General features: G+C 39.7%; 1 protein-coding gene across 5 annotated transcripts; it reads right to left on the bottom strand.

The window, feature by feature from the left end:
- Positions 1–1,120: 1,120 nt before the first annotated feature.
- Positions 1,121–25,786, bottom strand: LOC121297171 (folliculin-interacting protein 1-like). Of its 5 annotated transcripts, none has more exons than XM_041223268.1 (17): positions 25,613–25,786; positions 16,720–16,849; positions 15,510–15,610; positions 15,320–15,394; positions 14,917–15,008; positions 14,156–14,239; positions 13,013–13,084; positions 11,741–11,876; positions 10,914–11,115; positions 10,196–10,281; positions 7,994–8,140; positions 7,693–7,862; positions 5,762–7,226; positions 4,446–4,614; positions 3,781–3,978; positions 3,202–3,317; positions 1,121–2,882 (listed from the first exon to the last, which is right to left on the bottom strand). In XM_041223268.1, the coding sequence occupies exons 1-17, from the start codon at positions 25,741–25,743 to the stop codon at positions 2,804–2,806; spliced, it is 3,453 nt and encodes a 1,150-aa protein (XP_041079202.1). In that variant the 5' UTR covers positions 25,744–25,786; the 3' UTR covers positions 1,121–2,803. The 5 variants fall into 5 exon arrangements, 4 of the variants coding, with proteins under 4 accessions (XP_041079202.1, XP_041079204.1, XP_041079205.1 ...); XM_041223270.1 differs by lacking the exon at positions 25,613–25,786 and adding an exon at positions 19,203–19,334; XM_041223271.1 differs by lacking the exon at positions 3,781–3,978.
- Between the last annotated feature and the right edge of the window lie 83 nt (positions 25,787–25,869).

The following is a 25,869-nucleotide window of genomic DNA, read 5'->3' as shown; positions in this document are numbered from 1 at the left end:
CTGATTGGTGCAAATCAGTCATATCCTCTTTCGGTCTCATTTCTTTATATATGGAAGTGCTCATGCTGACACGCTAATTTGTCAGGGATGGGAGTCTAGCTTGACGGAACATGGTATTTTAATACCTTTCATATTCCACCGCCAAGGCCATGAATCACACATTAACCCATTAACTGCCATTGTCCTCTTTTGAGGCCAAGGCTACTAATCATTTTTGAAGCATTTTTAAGTGGCATCTAGCAGTTATTTAAATTTTCAATTTAACTATATTGTTATGCTAACTTACCGCAAAAGTGAAGTCTAAATGTAATGTATCCATTACATAAATACAGCCTGTGCTGTGATTTTTGAAAAGAAAAAATAATTTGATGCTTTGATGATTTAAAGGTGTCAGCCCTGTGAAGAAATATGTTGGCGAGCCCTAGATCCCCAGCATATTGAACAGCAACCGTGCCCATACCTTACACAAGAGCAACAACACTGGGAGCAATCTCATTGGCTAACATATGTTCCATCTTGTGCAGATATGCGCGCATACCAACACAGCTTGGAACTTTCAGAAGCATTCTGCCTGATTCACGTGACATCCAATTCACTTGCTGTTTTTTAAGCGCATTGCCAAACAACATCTCTAGGCATTTGGATATTAGCCCATATTTTAACACCCTGTAGTGTGTTACTGCTTTCATACTGCCTGAAATATTACTGTAGGGAATAATCAAATAGATCCATATTGCTGAAGGGAACAAGAGAAAGGGGTAACAGTAATCATAATTGTGATGACGGTGGTCCACTATGAAAGGCGCTATATAAAATAAAGATTGATTGACAGACTGACTGATTGATTGATAATAATAATAATAATAATAATAATAATAATAATAATGGCATATTTATTGCACAACATTCCCATAAAATTGGGAAATAATAATTCAGAAGTACAGTGTATATTGAAAGACATTATGTACAAAATGTGATAAGCGTCTATTGTGTCCATAAATGTTAATGTCAACGTACCGGTATGTATGGCCATTTATAAAATAATTATAAAAATATTTTAAATAATATTACATGTATATATATTATATACGATATATATATGTAGTTAACAATTTGTTCAGGCTCTTTCTTTACAAATCACAATGAATGCTACATGTACAGCACCCAGCAGTTATTAAAAGGACAAAAGCAACACTCCTATGACACATTTTTGTACGCAGCATGCCACATTAAGACTTTAGTACATGACATATCCAGCTAACAGTAACATTCACACAATAGCATCCAGAAATACAAATTATGTAGTTATGCAGCAAGTGTGGTACAAATATCAGAAAAAAAGATCTCTTTAAAAAATTGCCCTTTGATGTATCCCACACAACTATACTCTCTTATATAAAATGTACATACTGTAATGACTATATTTTTTACTTGGAAAAGGCCTTGAATATGCTTGTGTTTTTATGTCGGTAGAAAACCTGAAAGTCAAAACTTGCTGTAGAAATGTTAATTCTGCTTATGTGGAGGCACAGTATCTGTAAAGCATAATGAATCCATTAAAGACATTTTCATTTAGCATAATATCTTCTGGCGAATAATAAAAATGCAACATCCTTGGGAGGAATCCCTTGTTACATACCTTGTGAAAAGTGTGTTTTGCTGCAAAAGCAGTTTGATAAATGATGAAAACAATTTGGCAGATTAAAAACAAAAAACAAACAAACAAAAAAAAAAAAACAGTGAGCAGTGACAAACCCTCAGTGCAGCCCTCTATAGGTCAGAAGCAGTATTGCACCTTTGAGACAGCCACGACTTGTTTTTCAGACTCGATCTTTAGGCTATGTGTATCTAAAGAGCTTCACAAAGGTTGTTCTAGTACTGTATAATTTTTTTTTTTTTTTTTTTTTTTTTTAAAGGCAAAACTATGTGCGCAAAGAAATTAACAAAGTATTATTTTAAAAGTGCAAGTCAACTCTGAACTGTATCAAAAAGATGTGCAATACTCAGGGTGTAAAACTTAGTTCCTTTGTGAACATCCAAAAGCACGTCTACCACGAGTTATTTTCTCAGACAGATGCAAGTTAAAATGAAAACCTAAAAGAACACAGATATTACGCAGACATAGAGAGGACTACCCAATACATCTGAGACTGGCAACTGATTCTACAGAATATTATACATGGAATTGAAAGATACAGTATTACACACACTTAACTGCAGGTCCATACGTTAGAGCAAGTGTTTCCAGAATGAATATCCGATGCGTGTTTAAGGGTGGTACACTAATGTGTTCTTGTTCAGATGCTTTACACTGTGTGCAGACGCACGATTAAGGTTAGCAGTGCTGTCGAAATCCGAAAAATGAATAGGCTGGTGTTTTAATCCTCTTCCTTTCCTTGCAACAACGTTCAAAGGAAAAGTACTTTTTTTTGCAGCTCTTCTTTTTCGGCTAGTTCTTTCGAAAAACTTCTTTCTTTTTACAGTGTAAACCGTCTTAAGAGTCAAAATAATAATTCAAACATTCAAATCAACGAGGACACAGTCTTCCCTTTGGTAGCTATTGTTTCCCGGTATGAAGTGATTTAATGAAAATAGCGGAACATGCTGTTTTCCCCTCCTCTGTCCCAGGTCTCTTCCCATTCAGGGGATCTCCGTTACTTGCTTGTGTGCGCTGCACATCAATAGGGCTCAGTCTCCAAAGGCAGATGGCTTGGGGTCAGCATGTTCCGTCTAGATTGCAGCTGTATCCCAGCCATTCCTATGGTTTCCACTGAAACAGTTTCCATTTCTGCCTGTTGCAGATTTACAGCAGTATCTGAGCCACGTAAGGAGAGTGAGTACTTGCTATAGCTGCCAGCAAAGGAAGATCGCCAGATTCAATCCTAGAGAGTAAATATGAAAAATGTGTCATTATACAAGTTATCAAAACCTGTGATAAGAATATCATAAAGAAAGCACAAAAATTTAAGGGAAGTAGGCCATTCTGAACTATACAATTATTTAAAGTTCCATCTTAAACAGAAAGGGGCGTATACCTGTAAATTTAAAAAGCCAGATATAAAATGACAAGTTGCAGGGCACTTTACATTTCTGTGGCTTCATTGTTAGGAAGAGCAATGTAACACTAGTGTTACTGTGTATCTCTGTCTGTCACTAGAAGCACAGTTTAGACTGGAACATCTGAAAGAAGAGAACTCTTACCCTAGTACCATTCCCAGTTCCTTCACATGCACTCGCGTCTGGCCCTTTAGGTATTCCGACAGCATTTTACTTTTGAAATATAGCTCCTGGAGTCTGTCTTCAAGGTGCATAATGCACTGAAAAAAGAATGAACAATAGTACAATAAGCGTAAGACTAAATGTACAAAATCAAGAACATGTGATGCATTTACACCTGCAAATTTACAATAACCAAGAAGACGCACATACAGACTTTGCATACTAATACATGAGCATAAAAATATTAGGTGATGGCCATTCATAACAATGTAATAACATTCTTATCACTATCTAAACCACTACCCAAATATACCAATAACTAAACAGTAATCTGTCCAACATGCTTCAGAATGTAACATGCCACTGAAGTTTCTCAATGGTTTCACTGGGATCATTCACCTTGGACCCTACCGCTCACTGCAATCACAGTTGTTGTATCAGCAGACTGGGCAGATTGTGTTCAGTGTGACTCAATGGGGAAAGGTTGTTCTGTAAAACCCACTCCCCTTGTCAACTGATGTGTAAGTGAGGGGGGGTGTGCATGGAAGAAATAAAACGTACAAAGTCTGGCGACAGATTAAGCTTGTAAAGCTGCAGGGTGGACTGCAGGAGGTTGGAGACGAGGCTGGACACCAGGACCTCGTGTCCCATTTTGTTTTCCGGCATCCGTCTCTGGCTGCTGGCCACCTGTACCGTCCACTTCTCAACGTCTGCAATGATGCAGACAGCCTCCGCAATGGGCTCATCCAAAACTGGGTGCTGAAGAGGAGGACAGCATTCAAGACCAGAGCTGCGATTGTATCTTAGATACAAGTATATGCTGTTTGTACTCTGGAGTGCACTCAGCTAGCACAAATGCCATTCTGGAATGTCTTAATGTATATTCCTGTTTAGGTGATTTTATACAGTATGCCAATTTACTAAAAATCTATTTTATATACGGATGAAACGTGTGACATCACAAGCCTCAGAAATTGGTACCCACCTTATTATATTAAATATATAATCCTGTTTCTATTGCAACACGTTTACAATGTTTATTAATCCAAATAGATATTTAAGATAAAATAACAGAATAGTAAATACGTTCTATAAAGCAGTCCAGGCACCATTGACATCAATAATCTTGCAAATTGTAAATTGTCTTGCTTATTAAATATTGTAATAACTGAGAGATGCACTTGCCATTTCAATATGCAACAACTAGCGAACAGGCGACCGCTTACCTGTACAGCATGGGACAAATCCGCCATTAAACACTGCTTCAGCTTCTCATCGTTTGCTATTCCATGGAGAACGAAGTCGGTCACATAAGCTGGGCAGTAGTCACCGAACAGGGACCTTCCAAAGTTTGCAATGCTGGGCTTGCAGAAGTTGGCTTCAACTAGTTTAGACCTACAGCATGAAAGAAGCAGTCATTAACCAAACATGCAACATGTGTGTGCAGGCCTGTATACGTTCAACACCGTCTGTCTGAAAGAAAAAGCAGTGTTCATTTAACCACACAAATGATGAACTGCATATCTGCTTTTTCTTTATTTTCTAAATACTTTTGCAGCACTCTCATGTATTGCTAGCATATGAAGCATCTGTTAACGCTCTTCAGGAACTCGTTCATTTACTATTACAAGATTCCCTGCTTTCACTTTATTGACAGGTTCTGCCGCTTTTCTACTTCGACACAGTGTTTGACCTGGTACACTATAAAACCACGTGTTTCAAAAGATGCCCTTTTCACCAGGAGACCGTTCTTGCAAAGGTAACTTAATCATGCAAGTTGTATTATTCAAAAGTCACTGATGAATTGCATGTAGGCCAACTAGTAAAAAAAAAAAAAAAAAAAAAAAAAAAAAAATATATATATATTTTGTAGATATGCTGTTACTTATCATATAGCAGGCTTTAAAACACACTACTTTCGTTAGATTTTTTTGACAGACAAAACATATCCAAGTTAGATGGCATACACTTCTAAACAGCGGCATTCCATATATGAAAAAGTAACATTTGACATTTAACATAATAAAATGTCTTTAAATGCTCTTCAGTGACTACTTTACAATCAGGGTCTCCCCATTTAAACTGCTACTGCTTATAACAAAGCTGTTAGTTTTACAAGTGGCTGCTCAGTGATGTGTTTCAATAGCCATGAAAGCTTGATTAAACCAAGCTGGGCTGCCTTTCACTGGTATAATTTATGATCCTCATTGTGAACGGCTTAAACTACAAGCATACCAAACATTCCAAACAGTGGAGGTACACGCTTTTGATGCCATGGTAACTACACTCATTTATTTCTATTTAAATCTATGAATGTGTTTTTGATGTCATTTACTCCATAGTTAATGATGTAACAATCAACTATTCCTATCTATTTAAACCTTAAGGCATCGTGGTATTGAATCTATTTATCCATTTATTTTCCTTTATTCTTCTGTATTGTACATTATCTAATTGTATTTCTTCTAAAACTACAAATTCTACATTACACACACACACACACATATACAGTATATTTCTACATGTATCTTAATTCTCATACCCTGGAAAAGGTATCTCCACTTCGTCCAGCCATTCTTCCTGTTCCTCTCCATAGCAGCTGCTGTCATTTCTCGGCAGGTCATGGCCTGTGTCTTCACTGTCGCTGTCCCCTAGCGCACTGTCAGAGCTCTCGTTCCTCGGGATGTCCCACTCGGAGGGTGGGGTAACCTTCTTCAAATCCAACTGGTCCCCTTGGGGGACAGTAACAGAGATTACGATCCCTTTGTCCTGCTCAGCAGAACAAGTTTGACAAAAGCTCTGATTTCTTACGTCCATTGCGCTGCAACCAAACTGACTGGCAGGGAGTTCATTTTGCTCTTGGCTTCCAGTGAAACCAGTTTCCGAGCGATCCAAGTGCACTTTGTTTTTTTGTTCAGGACCGCTTGGTTCCTTCAGTTGTAACACATCATCGATAGTCCTGGTTTCGACAGGATTATCATCCGCAAAATACTCGTCGAACATGTCTATGCACCCTTCAAGGGGAGGGTCCCAATCAGGGAGTTTGCTGGCAACACGAAGTGGCATTTCTTTAGCCTCGCTGGTTTTGTTGGTTTGGTCCTCGGACGCTTTCTTTGTCTCGGGTGTCTTCAGCTCAGCGCTGCTCTGCTTCTCCTTCAGTTGCTTTTTGTGCTTTTTAATTTGCTCCTCTACTTTTTGCCTCCTGATTTCGGTGTCGGAGTCTGGCGACATTGAATCTCCAATCAGAAAAGTCACTTTGGTGGAAGGCTGCTTGTCATCAGATGGAAAAGTAGAAGGCAGATGCTTACCTGTTGGCTTCATTTCCAAGGGGATTCCTGAAGACCGTAACACCTTGACAGACATGCTACCAGCCTCAGCTGTCTCATCATCGCCCCTGGCTTCTACATCTGTCTTGAGCCCAACCGGCAGCCCTGAGCCCTGGTCCCTCAAGGACGATCCTACGCACACCACCGTTTCCATTTTCGTTTCCAGGCAACAGCTAGCCATTTCTTTACACGGTTTCATATCGCCGACATCCTCCGTGCAAATTACTGGCAGCACTCTATTTTCAAGAACGCTTTTATTCAACAGGGATCTGAGAGCACAGTTAGAACTCTTTTGGCTGCATTCATTATCTTGGCTTGGGTTATCAGATCTCACACTCCCTTGCGTGGGATGTGTGTTGCTTTGGCAACTGTTTTCTGAGCTGCAGTTTTCTTCCCCTTTAGTCCCTTGGGGTCCAAGGCCACTCCTGTGCTTATGCATAGTTACAAGTACATAATCCGAGTCCTCCACCTCTCCTTTCTGCAGGGATGTTGTAATGAGAGTCCCAGGCATTACTATTGCTTCATCTTCCCCGTTCTCAATCAGATGGTTTTCTTGGAGCTCCGAGCACCGAATAAAATAGGTGAGGAAGTAAAGCAATCGCTGAACTAGGTCTTGTTTTTTTCCAACAACCACAGTTCTCGAAAGTCTGACAGGTGAGCCAATAGCACCATATAAATCACCTAAAAAAGGAATGAAAAACACAGTACAATCACACTGTGTAGTTTACAACTGTTAATCATGATATTAAAATGGTGAAATAAACCTCTAATTTACCCTGAATATACTGGTTCAGCTTCTTGTTCACTTGAATGTGTCAATTCAAGAAGTTCCTGACTTTTAATAAGCAAAAACAAAATAACAATTGAACTTTTCTAATGCATTCACCCGGATATCCACTAGAGGGCAGCAGTGACCTGCCAGACCCACACATCAAGCTTTACAGTTTGACATCTGATATTTTTTATATATCAGAATAAAATATACTGATACTTAAAACTAAAATATAAACATTTTAATTTCTTGGGACCCAGTTAGCCACTGTTTTTGGCTCCTACTACTGTATCTGCCTCTGGTTAGTCTGAATCCTGAACTCTTGTGGGAAGGTACACTTGCTGATATTTCGCTATCTGATCCTGTCTTGCCTACCCAGCTGTGCCCACAGTGGGTTATATGGGTGTGTCTTCGCCAGCATGTCCACGCTCTGCGAGGAGCGTTTCTCCAGAAAGATTCTAATCAGAGGCTGTCCATTTGGCATGACGGTGGGGACCCAGGCCAGGTGGTTAGTAAGTACTGCTGTGAGCAGCGCTGGCAGGAACCTGAGAACGGAAATAAAACGTTAACTCATTATGATCTGACGGTGAAGTGGGGAGGGAGCGCTACAACATGGTTCTGTAGAAATTATGTCTGTGGGATTTCTGGGCATACAAAAGCACACACGCTACTCAACTGGTTCTTGGTTGTCTGTTCCATCAGGAAAGCGAACTCGCTCATGAACTGGTGACAGAGCTGGTTCTTCTCCGGGGTTCCTGAGATCATGGTGAGCCACACTGGGTCTGCAATCCGTGGCATGGTGTACAGGTTACAGATGGTCCTCCTGCACACAAACAGCAATGTCATTGTATCTTACAACACAGTGCGTAAGGAGCCGTCTGCTGACAGAAACACAGGAGAGAGAGAGACCCTTGATTGCATTTCCCAGCTAGGTGTACTTTTTTTCTAAATTAAAATGAATGATCCTGTTTGAAAATGTAGAGCCATTTTAATATCTGCTAGCCATATTCAAATACAACAAGCAGATTTTCAGTCGCCAACAAGCAGATTTTCAGTTGCCTTTAGTTAGGTTACAAGCCTTGAGCACTTGCTCTTTAAAATGAATGTCTGGTCTTCCAGTAAGCAGCTGTTTGGGAAGCCAAGGGAAAGGGGCTTCATCAATCAGATTTCCAATTAGGAAACACAGTTCTCTGGCATTCATGCTTTCAAATACAGTATACTGCTCTCAAAGAAAGAAAGACTGAAACGAAGCATTGCTTTCATATCACGTTGTACATCTCTGCAACACTTCTAGGAGTCTGTTTTAAACCGGTTAATATATCCATCTACAGCAAATGGATATTATGCAAATAACGCAAATCACCTTATAGCTTGATGTGCCTATATTGCGCTGCACTGCACTTTTCTAAACATCAGTCTCTTTAAATGAAAAACAAACTGCAGCCGTGTAGTTCCAATGCGGATTTGAGTTTGACGTTATAATTAGCCACGGAGGTGAGATATTAAAAACATGGACTCCATCTCGTGGCCCTGACAGTATTTACTATTCTGGTAGCCCTGGCACTGTCTAGAACTGATAGTGTTTCCTCTGAGAGAGATCAGGTTCCCTTGGCAGGCCTCCAGCAGGCATGTGACTGCAGCAAAGGGAACCCTCTACCGCAAACATGTGAGCAGTTGCACAGAAACTCATGAGCAGAAACACAGCCTCTTCCACACGACTCATGAGCAGAAACACAGCCTCTTCCACACGTCTCATGAGCAGAAACACAGCCTCTTCCACACGTCTCAGGGAGCAGAAACACAGCCTCTTCCACACGTCTCAGGAGCAGAAACACAGCCTCTTCCACACGTCTCATGGAGCAGAAACACAGCCTCTTCCACACGACTCATGAGCAGAAACACAGCCTCTTCCACACGACTCAGAAACACAGAGCAGAAACACAGCCTCTTCCACACGTCTCAGGAGCAGAAACACAGCCTCTTCCACACGACTCATGAGCAGAAACACAGTCTCTTCCACACGACTCAGGGAGCAGAAACACAGCCTCTTCCACACGTCTCAGGAGCAGAAACACAACCTCTTCCACACGACTCATGAGCAGAAACACAGCCTCTTCCACACGACTCATGAGCAGAAACACAGCCTCTTCCACACGACTCATGAGCAGAAACACAGCCTCTTCCACACGTCTCAGGAGCAGAAACACAGCCTCTTCCACACGACTCATGAGCAGAAACACAGTCTCTTCCACACGACTCATGAGCAGAAACACAGCCTCTTCCACACATCTCAGGAGCAGAAACACAGCCTCTTCCACACGTCTCAGGAACAGAAACACAGCCTCTTTCACACGTCTCTGGGAGCAGAAACACAGTCTCTTCCACACGACTCATGAGCAGAAACACAGCCTCTTCCACACATCGCAGGGAGCTACCAGCCCTTCAGCACACATCACAGCAAAAGCTGCAAAGCTCGCAAAAACAAACTGGGCTTTCTGTTTACCTACTAGAGGATAAACACACTGATAAAAGTGTGTGCCCAGTGTCAACAGCCTCAGGCATTTAAACTTGATATTGTATTTACTCAAACTGCAGGCTGAATTATTGTCTATTCATGCATTTTGCAAGTCAACTGGCTTATTATTTTCCACTGCTCTTTTTACAGCCATGTGTTTGTTGCTGATAAATGTTCAAAATATCTTCAGCGTAGATATTTCTGTTAATGAGACACCTGTTACTGCGTCTCTGAATGTAAACCTCTAATGAGCAGAGGGATTTGGATGAGTCCCTCCATCATATATATATATATATATATATATATATATATATATATATATATATATATATATATATATATATATATAAAAAAGACACTTACCTAAATTCATTCAGAGCATCCACAGTCCTGTTGTAGGCCAAAGCCTTCTGGCTTGCATCAGCTGATCGTCTGCTCATTTTCATAGCCTTTAATAACAACAGTGTTAGGTCAGGTGCTAAGTGCTTGATCTGATAAAGCACATTGTACTGACATCAAAACAGCAACACTGCGGTGTATGGCATGTGCTCTCTACTGTAGCGTTAAGGCAAAAGAAAAGACGTTACTTAGACCACGGCATCCTGACAGCGCAGGTCAAACTGGATAAAAAAGAAGCCAGGTCAATAAATGATTGCAGTTAAGAGAAACTGTGTGGAAGTAGGCTGATATCGTCTAACCGTGACTGGCAAAAAACCTCAAGACACTTGGCAATGTTAAAAGGTACATCTAGCAGCTGTAACACTAATTTGTATGCAATGTGTGTAGGGCAGGAAAGCATCTGCTTATCTAATGTTGTTTTCTAAAATAAAAGCTATTAGCAGCAGCAGGTATATAGAAGCACAGGCAGGCCCTGCTTTATTATTTATACTTTCCCCCAGCTCACAGTAGTGCAGTCTGATCTCTTAGCACTGGAAGGGAGACTAACTGGAATGCAAGCAGTTCATACCAGGGGACAATTAATCAGAAACCTCACCCGAGGTCTGTCTCTGTCTCTCTCTCTCTCTCTAGCACTAAAGGGAGGTCATTTCGAAAACACAAAAACCAAACACAGTGGTATTACCTGTTCGATTGCACTTTTGAGTTTGTTCAAGTGGCTTTCAAACAGCGGAAAGTGAGAGAAGAAGAAGTCGTGAAACTTGATGTTCTCCTCTTCGTCTTGCGAGAGCAGAAAAATGACGCTGATTGCAATTTTCTTTTTCCTCATGGCTCCGAGATTTGGACCACCGCTGTCATCAGACATGTTGAAACTCTCCTCTACTGACCTGGATATAATGCACAAACATGCTATGCTCTTGAATGGAAATGAACGTGCATCCTAATCCTCATGCATCGATTCCCAAGAGCAAATCAGGTTCTTTGGAATCCATGAACTCTCTCAATGATTCTACAAAAGTGCTAATCAAAGCAGAAACGAGTCACACTTAAACAGGGTGTCACAAGGTTACAACATTAACATGTTTTTCCATAGACGTGTCAGGAAGGTCACTTTTCACGTTCACACGGAACCTTTACATGTACTTCTGCTTCTTTTCGGCTCAAATACTTTCTGTGAAGTTTCCATGAAGCGCTTCCTAATTCTTGACATCAATGGACATTTACTCTGAATCTGATCTATGTTACACCAAATTCCAAGAAGGAAAAAAAAAAAAAAATCAGCTGACTGACGTGCTGTGAACTAGTAATGTTGTCAGGCTTCTAGCGTATTACTCTAAGTCAAATAAGCACCCATCTATGTGCAATAAAGCCATGTCATTCAGAGAAACCTTGTATAGTCTGAGCACACGTATTTTGCCATTTGACTTTACTGTCTGAATAAGCGTTACACCAGACCTTAAACCAACGGTAACTGGATAGTAAATCTTAATGAAGATGAAGCATTTCCCCTACCATCTTGGGAAAACCCCATTTTCTAGGCTGGTGGTCTGACTGCGGAGCAATCGTCTCTGATAACTGCTGGCACAGCTGCTAGTGAGAGAAGACCCGGGCGATGGGAACGGGGTAATCAGCAGGCTGCTTAAAGACGCTGTAAAAATATAAAGAAAAAAGTGGTTACAACTAAAACTAGAACACAGCACGGAAGCATTTCCATAATGCTGTGTCCTGACACGCCTCCCACTTGCAATTGGAAGGACAGCAAGGAGAAGGGAGCCTCCTATCAGTTCAGTTTATGGTATTTGTATATATTTAAGCACAACATGGAAACTGGGGTCTATGGCTCTGCCAAAAGATCATCTTCCATTCTCTATTCCTGAGTGTTTGGATGAGCATCTAACACCCTGTAGCACAGCATACCAACACCCTATTGCATGCATTCTCAGATCTATTCCAGGGCGTTCGGATGAGCATCTAGCACCCTATACATAGCATACCAACACCCTATCGCAAGCATTCTCAGATCTATTCCTGAGTGTTTGGATGAGCATCTAACACCCTGTAGCACAGCATACCAACACCCTATCGCATGCATTCTCAGATCTATTCCAGGGCGTTCGTATGAGCATCTAGCACCCTATACATAGCATACCAACACCCTATCGCAAGCATTCTCAGGACAGGTATGTCTCAGTGACGTGCGTCCAAAGTGTTTTTCTTGATGCTGCGTGTGGAATACAGCAAAAGTGTGGCACCTTTAACCTTTTCATTCTCCTCTCATCAAACCACTTAACACTTAGGCACCCCCTCAAGGCCCTCCCAACCTGTTTGAAAGCCTGTGCATTAGAGGCGCATTCACCAACGGAATTGGGGTCTAAATACAGTTTAACACTCAGTGTTACTGCGGGCAATTAGGTATCTTGTGCCGACTTGTGCCTTACATTCCAACCAGCACGCCACTATATACTGCATGATGCTACATCCTAGTTCTATGCCCGTGTTCAATACAGAATACAAATACAGTGTTCATTTTAATCACCCAGTGGTTACTGCAGTTCCTCAGGATGGGCTTTATGAAGAAAAAAACTAAAGTGAAAGGGAAATGAGTCCAGATCATAACCCTCCCACACCATTCAGCACATCCGTCTCTGCTTCACAAAGGCAGGGGGGTGTTCAGGTCAGGCGTGAGGTGTGCTTCCAGCTGTCACGGCACTTTGCTAGCCCCTAATGTCACTGTCCCTCACCAATATGATAGTACAGCACGTATATATTGTATGTTGCCATTACCAGATCTGGCTATTCCACCTTCTCTGTCTTCATGTTGACCTCCTCCTGGCATGTCCATTGGGTTACTGTGACCTACAGGGAAGATTGATCACAAGTTATTGAGACGCCGATTACCCATCTGACAACCACATCAAACCAAGGAATCACAAACGGAAAGAAAAACGTGACATTGTTCTCCCACCACCGTGCCAAACAGGAGTTCCAATAACCCAACACACCAATTCGATTACATTGAACTAAACACAATCACCAGGTTTAGATGTGAATGACTGTAATCATGACCTGCAAACTACCAATCAAACATCCCTAACAAATAATGAAAACGCTACACAGATGCAGAAATAAGAACCTTTTCCTTTCCTAAATTCAAACTGGGTGGGGAGCAAGTGACTTAGTTAAGACGTAAGTTTAGTTTCCCAGTCATGCACAGACATGTTATGTTGCTAATTAAGACCCTAGGGACTTGCTTTAAAACTTTAGTTCCATCTCACTGCATTTATTGCAAACACAGTTACATATTTCAGTCTTTTTAAAAAGTAGAGAATCAACTGTACCCTTGCAAACAGATTACAGTTTGTACAGAAATAGTAGGTGCCTATTACTTGCTTAATTTTTGCTTCAGGTGATTTTTGTTCTGTTGAAACACATAGGGGGACATTCCCAAAGCTACTGAAGTAACAAAACTTGAAATAAACAACCCAGTAATTGAATTCAAGGGCTCTGGTGTATTCTTAAGCTGTTTATTTAGAGTTTTGTAACATTAGAAAAAAACGTTTCTCTCCTTGCTGAGTAAAACTGTGCTAATGACACTGAAATACAGGGCTTGGTAAATCTCCCCCATGCAGTATTTTACACACTGCTAGCATTATAATATGTTTCAGCAGCACAGACAGAAAAACTTTAATAATAATAATAATAATAATAATAATAATAATAATAATAATAATAATAGTAATAATAATAATAACAATAATAATAATAACAGCAAGTAGAAGTGGAGAACATTGTCAAACTGAAGTAATCCATTAGCTAGTATCTCATTTCCACAGCAGAGCCACATGCTACAGCAGAAATGCGGACGGTGCATGCAGAGACACACACATGCACACACACACTGCACACGTCACACGGCATGCAGCAAACCTGAAAAGAAAGAGGCACTCTTGATCAATCGGAGCGGGCCCTGCTCTGAGAACGCCCGCCTGGGGCTGCAAAGCTGAGAGAAACCTGCACGGCAAAACGTAAAATAAGACATAAAATAAGGATTAGTGAAGCAGAAGGGACAAGAGGAGAATGGGTGCAGAAACCAAGTTATATCCCAGCAGAACTTAATACTGTAGAAGCAGCAAAGAAACACTATGGATGGCTGGGAGAGATTGTTCAAGGGATTAAAATATATGAATCTTAATTATTAACTTAAATTCCCAATAAAAGTACTGCCATATGCATTCCATGCCGTTATAATAAATATGGGATGCTATTAACGATCCTTCATATAGGAGCTGGAACAACGCAGGACCATACACTAGGAAGGTTTTTAATGATTACAGAAGCAGGTCAACAATCTTTAAATTAAATGAAATCTGGGCGTGCCTGGTTGGTATTTAAGGATTTTATTAATTGTAACTCTTCCAGCAGCTCTTTTGCAAAAAACCTCTATGCATGTCTGCAGGGACAACGATGTGGGTGTCAATGAAGCTAAGCAGTTCTAAGTCAAAGGAGTTCTTAACAAATTAAGCATTCCATGGTTCCCACTGGAAAGTCAATCCAAAATTGTGCCTAAAGATATTTACGTACGTAATATAAAAAAAAAAATATAATGAAAAATTAAAATACTCAAAAAGCAATAGAAATACGAATTTGGTTAGCATTTTGTTTTGATGTTGAAAATCTGAAAACTTTACCTATATTTCCTAAAAGGCTATTCTTCCCACTGTTGTGATCTGGCTTCAATGTGTTTGAGTCTTGGTTGATGAACTCCAGGCTGTCTTGTAATCTAAAAAAAATTAGCAAATACGTTTTGCACTGATTTCACTTTGAGATTGATAATTAACAGAAAGTGCAATTACAGCGTCAATTTTTGACTAAATTAAAAGTCATCCCTTATCATTACAACACAGCGGAAAATCTGTTCCAGTGTGTTTAACCCTTGAAAATCAACTTAGGAGCCTGCAATGCTCTCAACACGTACTGCACATGTTTCTGTTCCATGAAAAATGAAACAAGGCTGCCCTACATGTGATAGTCATAAAAACACGTGTATTATTAATTGCGATGAATATGAAAGAGAAAGGACTCATCACTCACGTGTTGAGGCTGCCATAAACACTGCTTCCAGTGCGGGCTGTAAACACTTTGCTGAGCATGAGCTGAGGAGGGGAGCTGCAGAGACATTGTAAAATAAGCAAGTCATTAGGACTTCAGTTTATCTTGCACTCTACTTTCAAACAGCAGCAATCAGATGTCTTCATTACGAGACCTTTAAACACAATCTCACCGGATCTGGTGGATCTTCAGAGTGGATCCTTTGTAACTCATTGCAACAGACCCAAACATCATTTCCCCCAGCATGTTGGCATCTGATGAACAGCGAGAACCCTAGGAGGGAAGCATGATATTAGATAGGAGCTACACTCAAGTCAGTGTGAGCATTCTCCACGCTGTAGAGTGGCAGGAAAGAGAACTCAAACAGCTCATCCTCATTCCGCCACGATCAAATTCAACAGGAATAAACTTCTCTGTTCAACAAACTTTTTTTTTCTTTTTCTTTTTTTTTTGTCTGTGTGTGTTTTATGTCCCCTGGGAAAGTTCAGAAAAAGGAAGTTCTTCTGTATGCGTGAGTTTGGCCATCACTAGCTATGAGGATACCAAGGTTGTGTCCTTGATTGTTTTTTTGCATCATCAATGTGCTGATGCTCATGTAAATATTCTCATAAAGACTCCTTCGTTTTCTCTTTTGGTTTGCCGTGTAACATAGATTTGCAGGTTGAACGGTAAATACCAAGAAGTCATACAAATACTGCCAGCTGTAGACTGAAACCTAAGTTTAAAAATATCAGCTCTGCTTATTGCCCTGTTTGCATCTTTTCACAGTGTACAGCTATGGCCAAAACTTTTGCATCACCCTATAGAATTAACTCATTTTGCATCCTAAAGTCAAATGAAACCTGCTGAATAATGTTACGTTAACATATTGAATTACACACCGCATTGTAGTTTTCTCATATACTTAACGAAAAACTGACAACAAAAAAAACACTACTATTATGGCTTCCAGTAGACATTTTTCAATACCATTTTGTAGTCTCTTTGATTACATTGTTACAGAAAAGATTCTTATATTAAATAATGTTCATATATGTATGTGTGTGTGTGTGTGTGTGCGTGTGTGTGTGTGTGTGTGTGTGTGTGTGTAAAAGCTTATTGCACCATATGCTTCATATGCTATGGAATGACAAACCACATTTAAGTGTCTATGTGGAATTCGTGCAATACCACACCTCGCTAATGACTCTCAACAAACAAATGTGTTTCCATGCCCTCACAGAGTACACAATGGCTGGAACATGTGAATGAGAATCATATGATCTCTCTGTCTCTCTCAAGCCCAACATTTCTACCTCACTTCCTAAAAAAGGCCTGTATCATGTATGTATTAGAAGGCTAGTTAACTTATTTTATTTTATCCGATTGCTATTACTCGTTACCGAAACCGGTGTTTCTTCTGTCATCTTCTTCTTTGCATTGGAGTCAAAGAGAGCATTTCTCCCTCGTCTCTCACAGTCCTGATACACAATCAACCTGATCTGGCTCGGGTCAAACTTCGGAGAAGTCCAGCTAAGAAAACAAGAGAACATTTCTGCATCACTTATAACATGCTACAGTAAGTCAGCTAGTACGGCACTGCTGTATGAGACACACGTTCTGTGTGGTGCAAGTTCTGTATCTGACAAGCTTTCTGGTGTAATGGCACCAGTTCTGATGATCTTTCACTCTGTTTTGACCCTCAAGCATATTGTACTGCAACACTTTCTTCCCACATTATCTAAATTATCTACGGAAAACTCAATGATTGGTTTAGGAGTTTACCAGTGTGTAAAGGTCTATTTTTGAAAGACTTTTTAAAAGCCTGTTGCAGCTTGGATAGAGTGACCTCCTGTTTATCGGAAGGCCCTGTATATTGGAAGGGATTCTGGGTGTTGACAGGAGTGCAGGGTACAATAAAGTCAGGATCCCAGACCCTGTCTAAAGTTTCAGTGCACAAACACACACACACACACACACACGTACAAGCACATTTCATCGCTCATAAACATTTAGAATAATCAGTTAACTGCTATCACACACAAACTGCATGACTTTTTAAAATGTTAAACTGAAGTGTAGATTCCTAGAAAGTGAACTCGAGTGGGATATATTGACTGGAAACATTGGTGGCGTTTGCGGAATCAGGTGTTTTCCTGCTGCCTGGTGGCCTGTTATTAAGTTACATTAAATGAATGAATCCCACCCATTTTAATCCAGTCATCCCATTTTCAAATGTGCAATTCCACTAAGGTCGTGTTCACATTGGGTTTGTTACACTCAGGCTCAGATCAGTCCCCTTGGTTTAAAACAACAAACCAGTCTGCTTGCTGTACACACACACCCAGAAGAAAATGTAATGAGTTCGCCTGGGTGTTAAAAGGAGTTCTTTTTTGGTTCATTTGCATGTGTTTTCCAAAGATCTAGTTCTTTCAGGCATATTCCCAGTGCAGCAGCAATATGACATACAGTATATTGTGCTTCACAGTATTTCATTTGAAACGCAGCAACAGACTCACCCCTCCCTATGCTCAGTTTAAACAGTGTTATTCACAGTGCAAACAATGCCAAGACCTCTGGGATTTGGGCGTTTCAAATTGGTGCCAATATGGTTAGTAAAGTGATCTGTGTGCTTATGCAAAATTGCTATCGTAGCAAGGGTATTTAGCATGCATCTCATGATACCTTTTCTAAAAAATTCCACAGTTTTGTGGCCGTGCTGTGTGTCGGCAAAACTCAAAACAATGTCTCACTCTTTCAGGAAAGGTCGTGGTAGTAATAAACCATCTAAAACCGTTTCCATTAACTTCAGCAGTTCCCCTACTGCCACACACCCTGCTGTCCAGAGTTACACCATTTAGTAAATATGCACTGTACTATACAGCCCACTCAAGCAAGGGTATAGCACTGCTTTGTAATACAGGGAATGGAACCTGCTGGTCTGAACACCAATAATACTGCTTTAATATCCCATGTGATGTATATGTGCACCCCTATTCCCCAGTGAATAGTCCAGTGCTTCATCCACACCCAATAGAACAATCATAACTGGAGCACTCTTTAAGTACTGTCGTCCATCAAAGCAAACAGGAGGGCAATAAACAAGGGTATTGTGTTCAACAGCATGACTGTGAGCCCCAGCCAGAAATCGCTGAAGATCACTTTCAAGCTATTTTTGCATTACACATATTTATAGTTTCTCCTAGTTTGCCTATGCATGCCAACTTTGCAGCTCTGACAGTTACAAAAAGGGGGGTCAACTCAGGATACTAAATCAAACCTTGCTGTGTTATAATGAATACACCTTACAGTGACAGTAAAGGTTTTTTCAGAAATGTCTTCTTTCCTGCGAGCAGCATCTTGTACTGTAAGTGAACATTTTCTGGTCATTACTTATACAATTAATTCTGTTCACTGCTGCCTGGTAGAACACTAATATTATTTTTTCAAACACAGAGGTAGGGAAATAAATTCAGAACTATCCCACAACCTGAACTGCTGAGATGTAATTGCTGCAGTGCATAGAAAACGATGAAGCATTGAAAATGCAGTTTACACAAATCTAATATCATACTCAAGTTCAAATAGGACCGGCATATTCACCCATTCAACTCAATCAAAGACAAATAATGAATACAAAGAGATGAAGGGTGGTTGTTTGTTTTTTCGTGGGGAGATTGATGATAGTTAAATATAATACTCGACTTAACTTCAGACAAGACAACAATCCAAGGCATGGAATAACACATGGGATGTGCTGTACGTGGATCTGAAAATAACTTGTGTAACAGAACACCTCTCCTGATTTTAAACACAGCCTATTTATTTAAACAAAAAAAATAAATAAAAGCACAAATCAACAACCTTACAGAAATACACTGGGTACCTGGGCATCTCTGTCCTGCTGCCAGTCCTTTCCAAATCTCCCCCAAGTCACTCTGCCTGCTCTCTCACTCCAACACCAGCTAATAATAGCTCTGAACTAAATTCATCCAAAAACATGAGACTGTCAGGTGACATCCAGAGAGCACTGGACGAAACTCAGACAAAAGACTTGCCATGTTGCTGTAATCCAGTGAAATAAAAACAGTCTGCACACTCTCAGAATCTGCACAAATGAAGCAATCTCCTTGACTGCACAGCATGTGCATACAGTATTACACAGCAAAGAGAGGACAAAGAAAAACAACCATCCCTATTTTTGTTATTGATTCTTCAAGAGCTGCCCCTCCATCTAATTCTGATTTGAATGCTATGAGGCATTCCGTGCCAGAACAGTCATGCTTTCTTCTCAGCGAAATCCGATACTCAATTCAACCTCCTGGCCACAGCCCCCATATCAACTGCATCTGTGGCACCATACACCCCTGCTCCGAATTTCTCAAGCGTAAGGAGAGATAGATGCCGGGAGATGCAAAGCTACCTCCCCCTGCAAAAACAGAAAAATCTCCAACATTCTTTGAAGCTCCAGGGTGCCTACGATGTGTGCTGCTGACAAGCAGGGCGAGGCGAGTAGAAAAGCAGGCACTAACAGCCATCATGTGACCCGTAGCAATCACTGCCAGAGGTCTGCCCTGAAACCTGGCAGAAAATCCTTGGTGCAGCAGCTTCCTCCCCCACGTCCTGCTCTTTCTCCTCAACTTTCACAGCCTCAGTTTAGAAACAACATTTCACTTACTTACTCGCTGAAGACACAACAGTCATTGCTGGTATTTTAAAGCCATGAATACTGGTGCACTTGTTCTTGAAAAATAAAAATTGTTGATGATGACGTGCAATATGCAGCTGCAGTAAGATTTATTTTTTTATTATTATTCAACTTGAGTTTGACCCAGCAGTTCTAAGAACTCTACATGCTACTCGAAATAGCCGAGTGGAACACGCTGACAGGCCTGGCTGCACACTAGACTGACGAGTAACAGCTCACTACAGTGCAAATGCACAAATGACCCTGCTGAAACCACGTTACGGAAGCAGCCACAGCATAGTGAAAAGCACGAAAGCCATGCAGGGATCTAAAAAGAAGCTCTACTCTGCAACTTGTAAAATATATGCTAAATAAATAAACACATATTACCCAAATGAGTTGAACAAAATGGTCTGTATCACTGATACAGCAAAACAGTTTGTTTCTATTGATCTCAACAGCAGCAATGGAACTTGATTGAGAGAATCACAGAATACAGCTACTGCAATATGTAGACAACTTTTTATTATTATTAATATTTATTTATTACATTTATTTTATGGTTTAGGCACTTGTGAAATCAGGAGGTCTTGGCTAATACGCAAAATGAATCTGATAAATAGGGCTAGGAATGATGTCACAGAGGTTATAGCCTAACAAGCACTATGGCCTGTTAGATTTATTATAGTGTTATTGTTAATTAAACAAGAGGGAGAGAAGGCGGTTTAGCAAAGAAAAGGTCACCCACAGTACACTAGAAAAAAATCAGGAACTAAGAAACTTGGCTGCAGTATAGACCCCAACCTCTCCAATAATACGTTTAATATGTATCTAATGATACCCCCCTTAACTAGAGTCTGATCTCACAGCCAAAGCAAAGCATCTAGACATGGTGATAATCACGCCTAGACCCATGTCATAAGACAGTGATGCGAGCCAAGCGAATACGAGTCAAGGTAGTCTTCCAATATTATATGTAATAGCCAACTTCCCTACTGTGCAAACAGGCCCGCAGTCCACTCATTTGCACTGTTTTCAACCACGCACACCACAGCGAAAACAAACACACTCGCCCTGCCACGGGTTGCCATGTGGAGATACAGAAGATGTTTGGACTGATGTCAGTGAACCTTGATGGAATTCTTGAGGAAAGCCCTTGGTTTGGTTCTTTAGATGGAGCTTAATAGGGAGAAGCATTGGCATGATATGTCTATGTGTGTGTGTTGTATCATGGGTTCTGGTATAACTAGAAATCTGGAAGGGAGTGAATTAGGTAAAGCTGCATGTTGGAAAACATGGATCAAGAATTGATTAGCAGTTTGCTATGCATGTGGACTGGAAGAGCTATACTGGTGTTCTTTTCTGAAAAGAGACTAATATTGCAGATTGTTTGGTTCAAATTGCATGTACTGCTAACCATTGATAGAGAAGTTGCGTCTACAAGCTTCTTGCCCAACATTGACTGCAAGCTAACGAGATAACAATGCTATGGACTAGAAGGGGCCAGGCTCTAAAGACTTCAGAGAGATTGAAAGAGATAATGCCACTAGGATCAAAGGGGAAGATGTATGGACCTTTTGTCTCCAGGAGTGTGAAGAATGCACTGAGTTCAGAGGTTGTCACACTAGACTACACACACAGACACACACACACACAATAAATTAACAGAATAATGTGTTATACCTTGGCCATTGGGTAAGTGTCAGAGAAAGGGGAGGTGGACCATCTATACAGAAGGGTATTTAATGTCATGCAAACATTGTAATGATGAGTATTCTGTTTGTCCTGTACCTGGGATCAGACTCCCTGCATATTTCAATAAACCTAACAACTGATTGAAGAAAAGGACTCTGTGCATTTTCTTGAATCTACTTACTCACCATCACTTTTTGTAAGTTACTTCACTGCATTTACACGACGAGTTAGGAGCTGTGTTTACACCACATTTCAAAAACATTATGATAGATAATAGTGCACTCTAACAAACCGTTTAACTAGAGTTTAATTTATTCAATTTTTCTTTAAATGTGTACATTGTGAAATAATGATCTTCCACACGCAAATAAAAAAAGTGAACAGTTAACGCCAATAGACATTGATGTAGTTACTGCTGGCACTGATTATTTAAGCTAGTTCTGCTGTGTAAAATGTGGCAAGATTTGAAAAAGTGCCAAGTAATTAACTACTGTTTGCGAGTGTTTTGATTTTTTTTTTTTACACACTTGTCTGTAAGGTAAGCTGTCTTGAAACCCAGCTGTGCACTGCTAGGAAGTGTTGTTGTTGCATTAACCATTAATAAAAAGTGCTTGACCTTGGTTATTTGATGTGCAAACTGCTTTTTTTATTTCATGCCTTTGCCTGTCAGATGTTTGGATGTTTTGCTCTTAAGTAAATGATGTGTAAAACTACAGTTGCAAAACTACAGTTTCTGAAATGCTTGTCACATGAAATAAATGTGGCAATACCAAACTCCATAGCGCTTCCTTTGACAAACTTGTGCAGACAGAAGCAGGTCTCGCATTACAAGAATTAAAAGGAGTCATATTTTGAAACACACTAAATTTAGTAAAATAATCATTTTCTTCCGAAAGTCAGATCTATTTCTGAGCAACGGACAAGCAAGTGGGATTTTCTAACATTAGCATAAAAAGGGACAGTCCCAGACATCACTGCCCTGTCTTCAGAAGACTGCTTTCAGGTTCAGTAATAGATCAGAGCATTATTCTGACCTACTGTGAGTCTTTAATGATACACTGGTCCAGACTAGGCTTATGTTAAAGGGGGGTGTTTCACAACTGACTTTTTTCCAGTAAGGTGCAATTGCTTCCCCTCTACTGTAACTAGATGTATTTTCCAACAACCCCTCAATACTCTCCCACACGTTTAGTTTTCAAGTATCACGTAGGTGTGTAACTAGGGAAATACAGTCTTCTTTGATCTCTTTTATACTAGAGATTCAAAGAAACTCTTCTCTGTAAAGCAGCCATGCACGTCTGCACTAATGTGTGCACATGTTCTCCCAATAGTGTTGTTAACCTCCACAGACGACATCAATAATGGTTAGGAGATTACAAAATTGGCTTAAATTATTCTTATGATGCTTATTCTGTCAACATAGTTTTTGGAAAGTTAGTGTAGATACAATTCTTCCTATATACGACAAATGGCAAAAAAAAAGTATTATTCAATGTCTAAATTCATAAGTGTATTAATGTTGCACTTAGGGCACCAGTTCAGATGCTTTTAGGAATGTTTCAGGCTTTATAAGAAATACTAGGCCCCCCAGAACGTTTTATAATCAGGTCTGTTACTCATTTTTGGTTTACCTCTTGTCCTATATGTGCCATACTGTAAAACAATTCTTAATTTTATAACATAAGAATTAGTTAGGTTAGATAAAAACAGTTTAATTGTAGCTCTAAAAAAGTGGAAGAAACAAAAGTACATGAATCAGCTAATTAGAGCATGGGAGGAAAGAAAATCAAAATCCATGCATTTTTTTAAATGTATTGTCTTTCTTTTACAAACATACAATCTCCGTGCATATGTGCATATATTTGACAATGCAGATCACTGTGAAAATGACAATTGAACAGATAGCCAGGGGTAAGGGCTGTGTCATCTTCTCTTTTCATTTCCAGTGCTATGTAACCTATTCCATTTAAACACTACAGTGCTTGCTTACTGTGGGGGGGGGGGGTTGTTACTTGTATCACTGCCCCCCCGCCCCCGCTGTAAAATATCCGAACACGACACTGTGATGAGCTTCAGCTTTTCTATGTCATGTTGTTAATTTAAAAACAGTAAACAGGTGCAGCACTGCTGTTGTAGAACTGGCATGCATTCCAAGAAACTTCAAGACACGCACCCCAGGGCAGTCTGGGACCTGGTGGTTTAAAATATATATCCTTCACTCACACTTACATTATTTCATTTTTAGAAGGGTTAAAACAGTTTGGGTGAACTCGATGGCGTTTGAGAACCTGCCCTGGCGAAACTTTGAAAATAAAACATATAGTATATGCACTATATAATAGAATGGAAGCTTAACGTGGCATAATTAAGCACAATGACTGAAGGTAAATAAATATTTTAAACATACTTAAAGTGTGGAGAAACTTAAACATTCATTGTGTGTTTCAATGCCAAAAAATAAATAAATAATACAGGTGCCAGTATTTGTTTTTTCACAATCAATCACAGGGTTTGGAAAATGATGCCACTTCTTATCAAAAATTTAACTATTTGTGTGGAACCTAAAATGTTAAGAATAAAATCGACCTAAAGAAAAACAAAGAAAACCCAAATATGCAGCTAAAAAAAATCCATCACTAAAAAAAAAAAAAAAAAATCTAAATGATATTACTGTGTGCAGCCGAAGAAATAGGTTGACTATGAAGACTTATTTAACTTTTTTTTTTCAGAAACATGCACAACAAACTACTAAAATAGTTACTAAACACACTAACTTTTTAAATGCATAAGCCCATACAGTACATGCAGCCAGGGAAGTGTTCAGCTAGGAAACCCTGCAGAAGTTATGGTGCACAGGTTACACTTCCTCAATCATGTTGTCAAGGCAAAGGTAGCCTTGTGATTGTTTAATTGTTGCAGCCAAATAAAAAGTATATTCCCTAAATATCAACAATAAAATACAAATGTACATAACTAATTTTAATACTTTATCAAGTAATACCCTATCACATGGTAATATTAACATGTTATAGAAACTTGCATTCTCATGCCGATTTAGAAATAAAAGAATAAAAATTAAATAGTAATTAACTAAAAAAAAAAAGTTGCTGGCAGCCATGGAAATGTTAAATTACTGGTATTATAGTGGGTGGATAGGATATGACCCATACTGTCATGAAAAAAAAAAACATGCAAGTTAGTCACGTTGTGGGTTTGCTGGATTTCCACTATACCAACAAAACGTACAATTGCAAGCCAGTATTTGTTCTTAGATTGTATGAAACACTTTACATTAATTTCGTGTAAAAATAACTCGTTAATTCTGTCCAACGGATGAAAGGTAACAAACAGTGCCTGACCTTGGAATACTTAAATAAAAACAACTATTTCTTGAATGACTGCTATATACTGATCGCGATATGATTGTACTCCACATACTGTACCACCTAGCGAAAACACACACACTTATACAAAGCAAGATAAGCACATACAACGTGGGTCAACATAAGGAGATACGCACAGCTTTCACGATTCTGGAAACCTCATCCTGCGATTATTTTCTACCACGCATGAAAAGACTTCAATATACATACAGTACGTGCTTTTTGAAAGTTATATAACGTATTGTAATTTAGACTTTCAATTCCCATACTCTATATATTATATTTACTTGTCGTAAACAATAAGCTTATCTTGCATGCTACCATCTTATCCAAACAAACGTTGATGCCAAAATAAAGGAAACTCGCATTGTATCGATTAAAACAATTGCCAGTTTCTATTCAAAATCAGCTAGAAACAGGAAAATTGTGTGTAATTATATACACACACACACCACCATGATAACTTGTTAAATTATTTCAAGACATATACTGCGACAGTGACAAATCGCATCATTCTATTAACCCACCTACCTGCACTTCTGATCGTCTTTGGTGCATTTCACAGGGGGCGAAAAACCACTTCTTTTATTTAAAAGTTTTTGGAACAGCGTCGGAGGCATTTTGTACCAAAAGAAAAACCTTTGGTACAAAAATTGTCTCATCAATGCAGACGCACACCTAGTTCCTCGAATCCAACTCCATTTGTGTCAGAGTCATATGACAGGCATTAGTCACGCAGACTGCCAGGAAACACCAAGAGATTTTTCTGATTGGATAACAGAAGAGAT

This window comes from Polyodon spathula, chromosome 22 (genome assembly GCF_017654505.1).
Source record: "Polyodon spathula isolate WHYD16114869_AA chromosome 22, ASM1765450v1, whole genome shotgun sequence".
In the NCBI taxonomy this organism is placed as follows: Eukaryota; Metazoa; Chordata; class Actinopteri; order Acipenseriformes; family Polyodontidae; genus Polyodon; species Polyodon spathula.
The sequence above is the reverse complement of the archived record's forward strand: the minus strand, read 5'-3'. Positions and strand labels throughout refer to the sequence as shown.

Bases quoted from the DNA above. Each gene is read 5' to 3' on its own strand.
- LOC121297171 (XM_041223268.1), bottom strand. From the start codon at position 25,743: ATGAGACAATTTTTGTACCAAAGGTTTTTCTTTTGGTACAAAATGCCT. The intron at 15,395-15,509 runs GTGAGATTGTGT...ATGTCTCTGCAG, and splicing joins CTGAAGATCCACCAGATCCG to CTCCCCTCCTCAGCTCATGC. The intron at 13,085-14,155 runs GTTTGCTGCATG...TCTTCCCTGTAG, and splicing joins GAGTGCCTCTTTCTTTTCAG to GTCACAGTAACCCAATGGAC.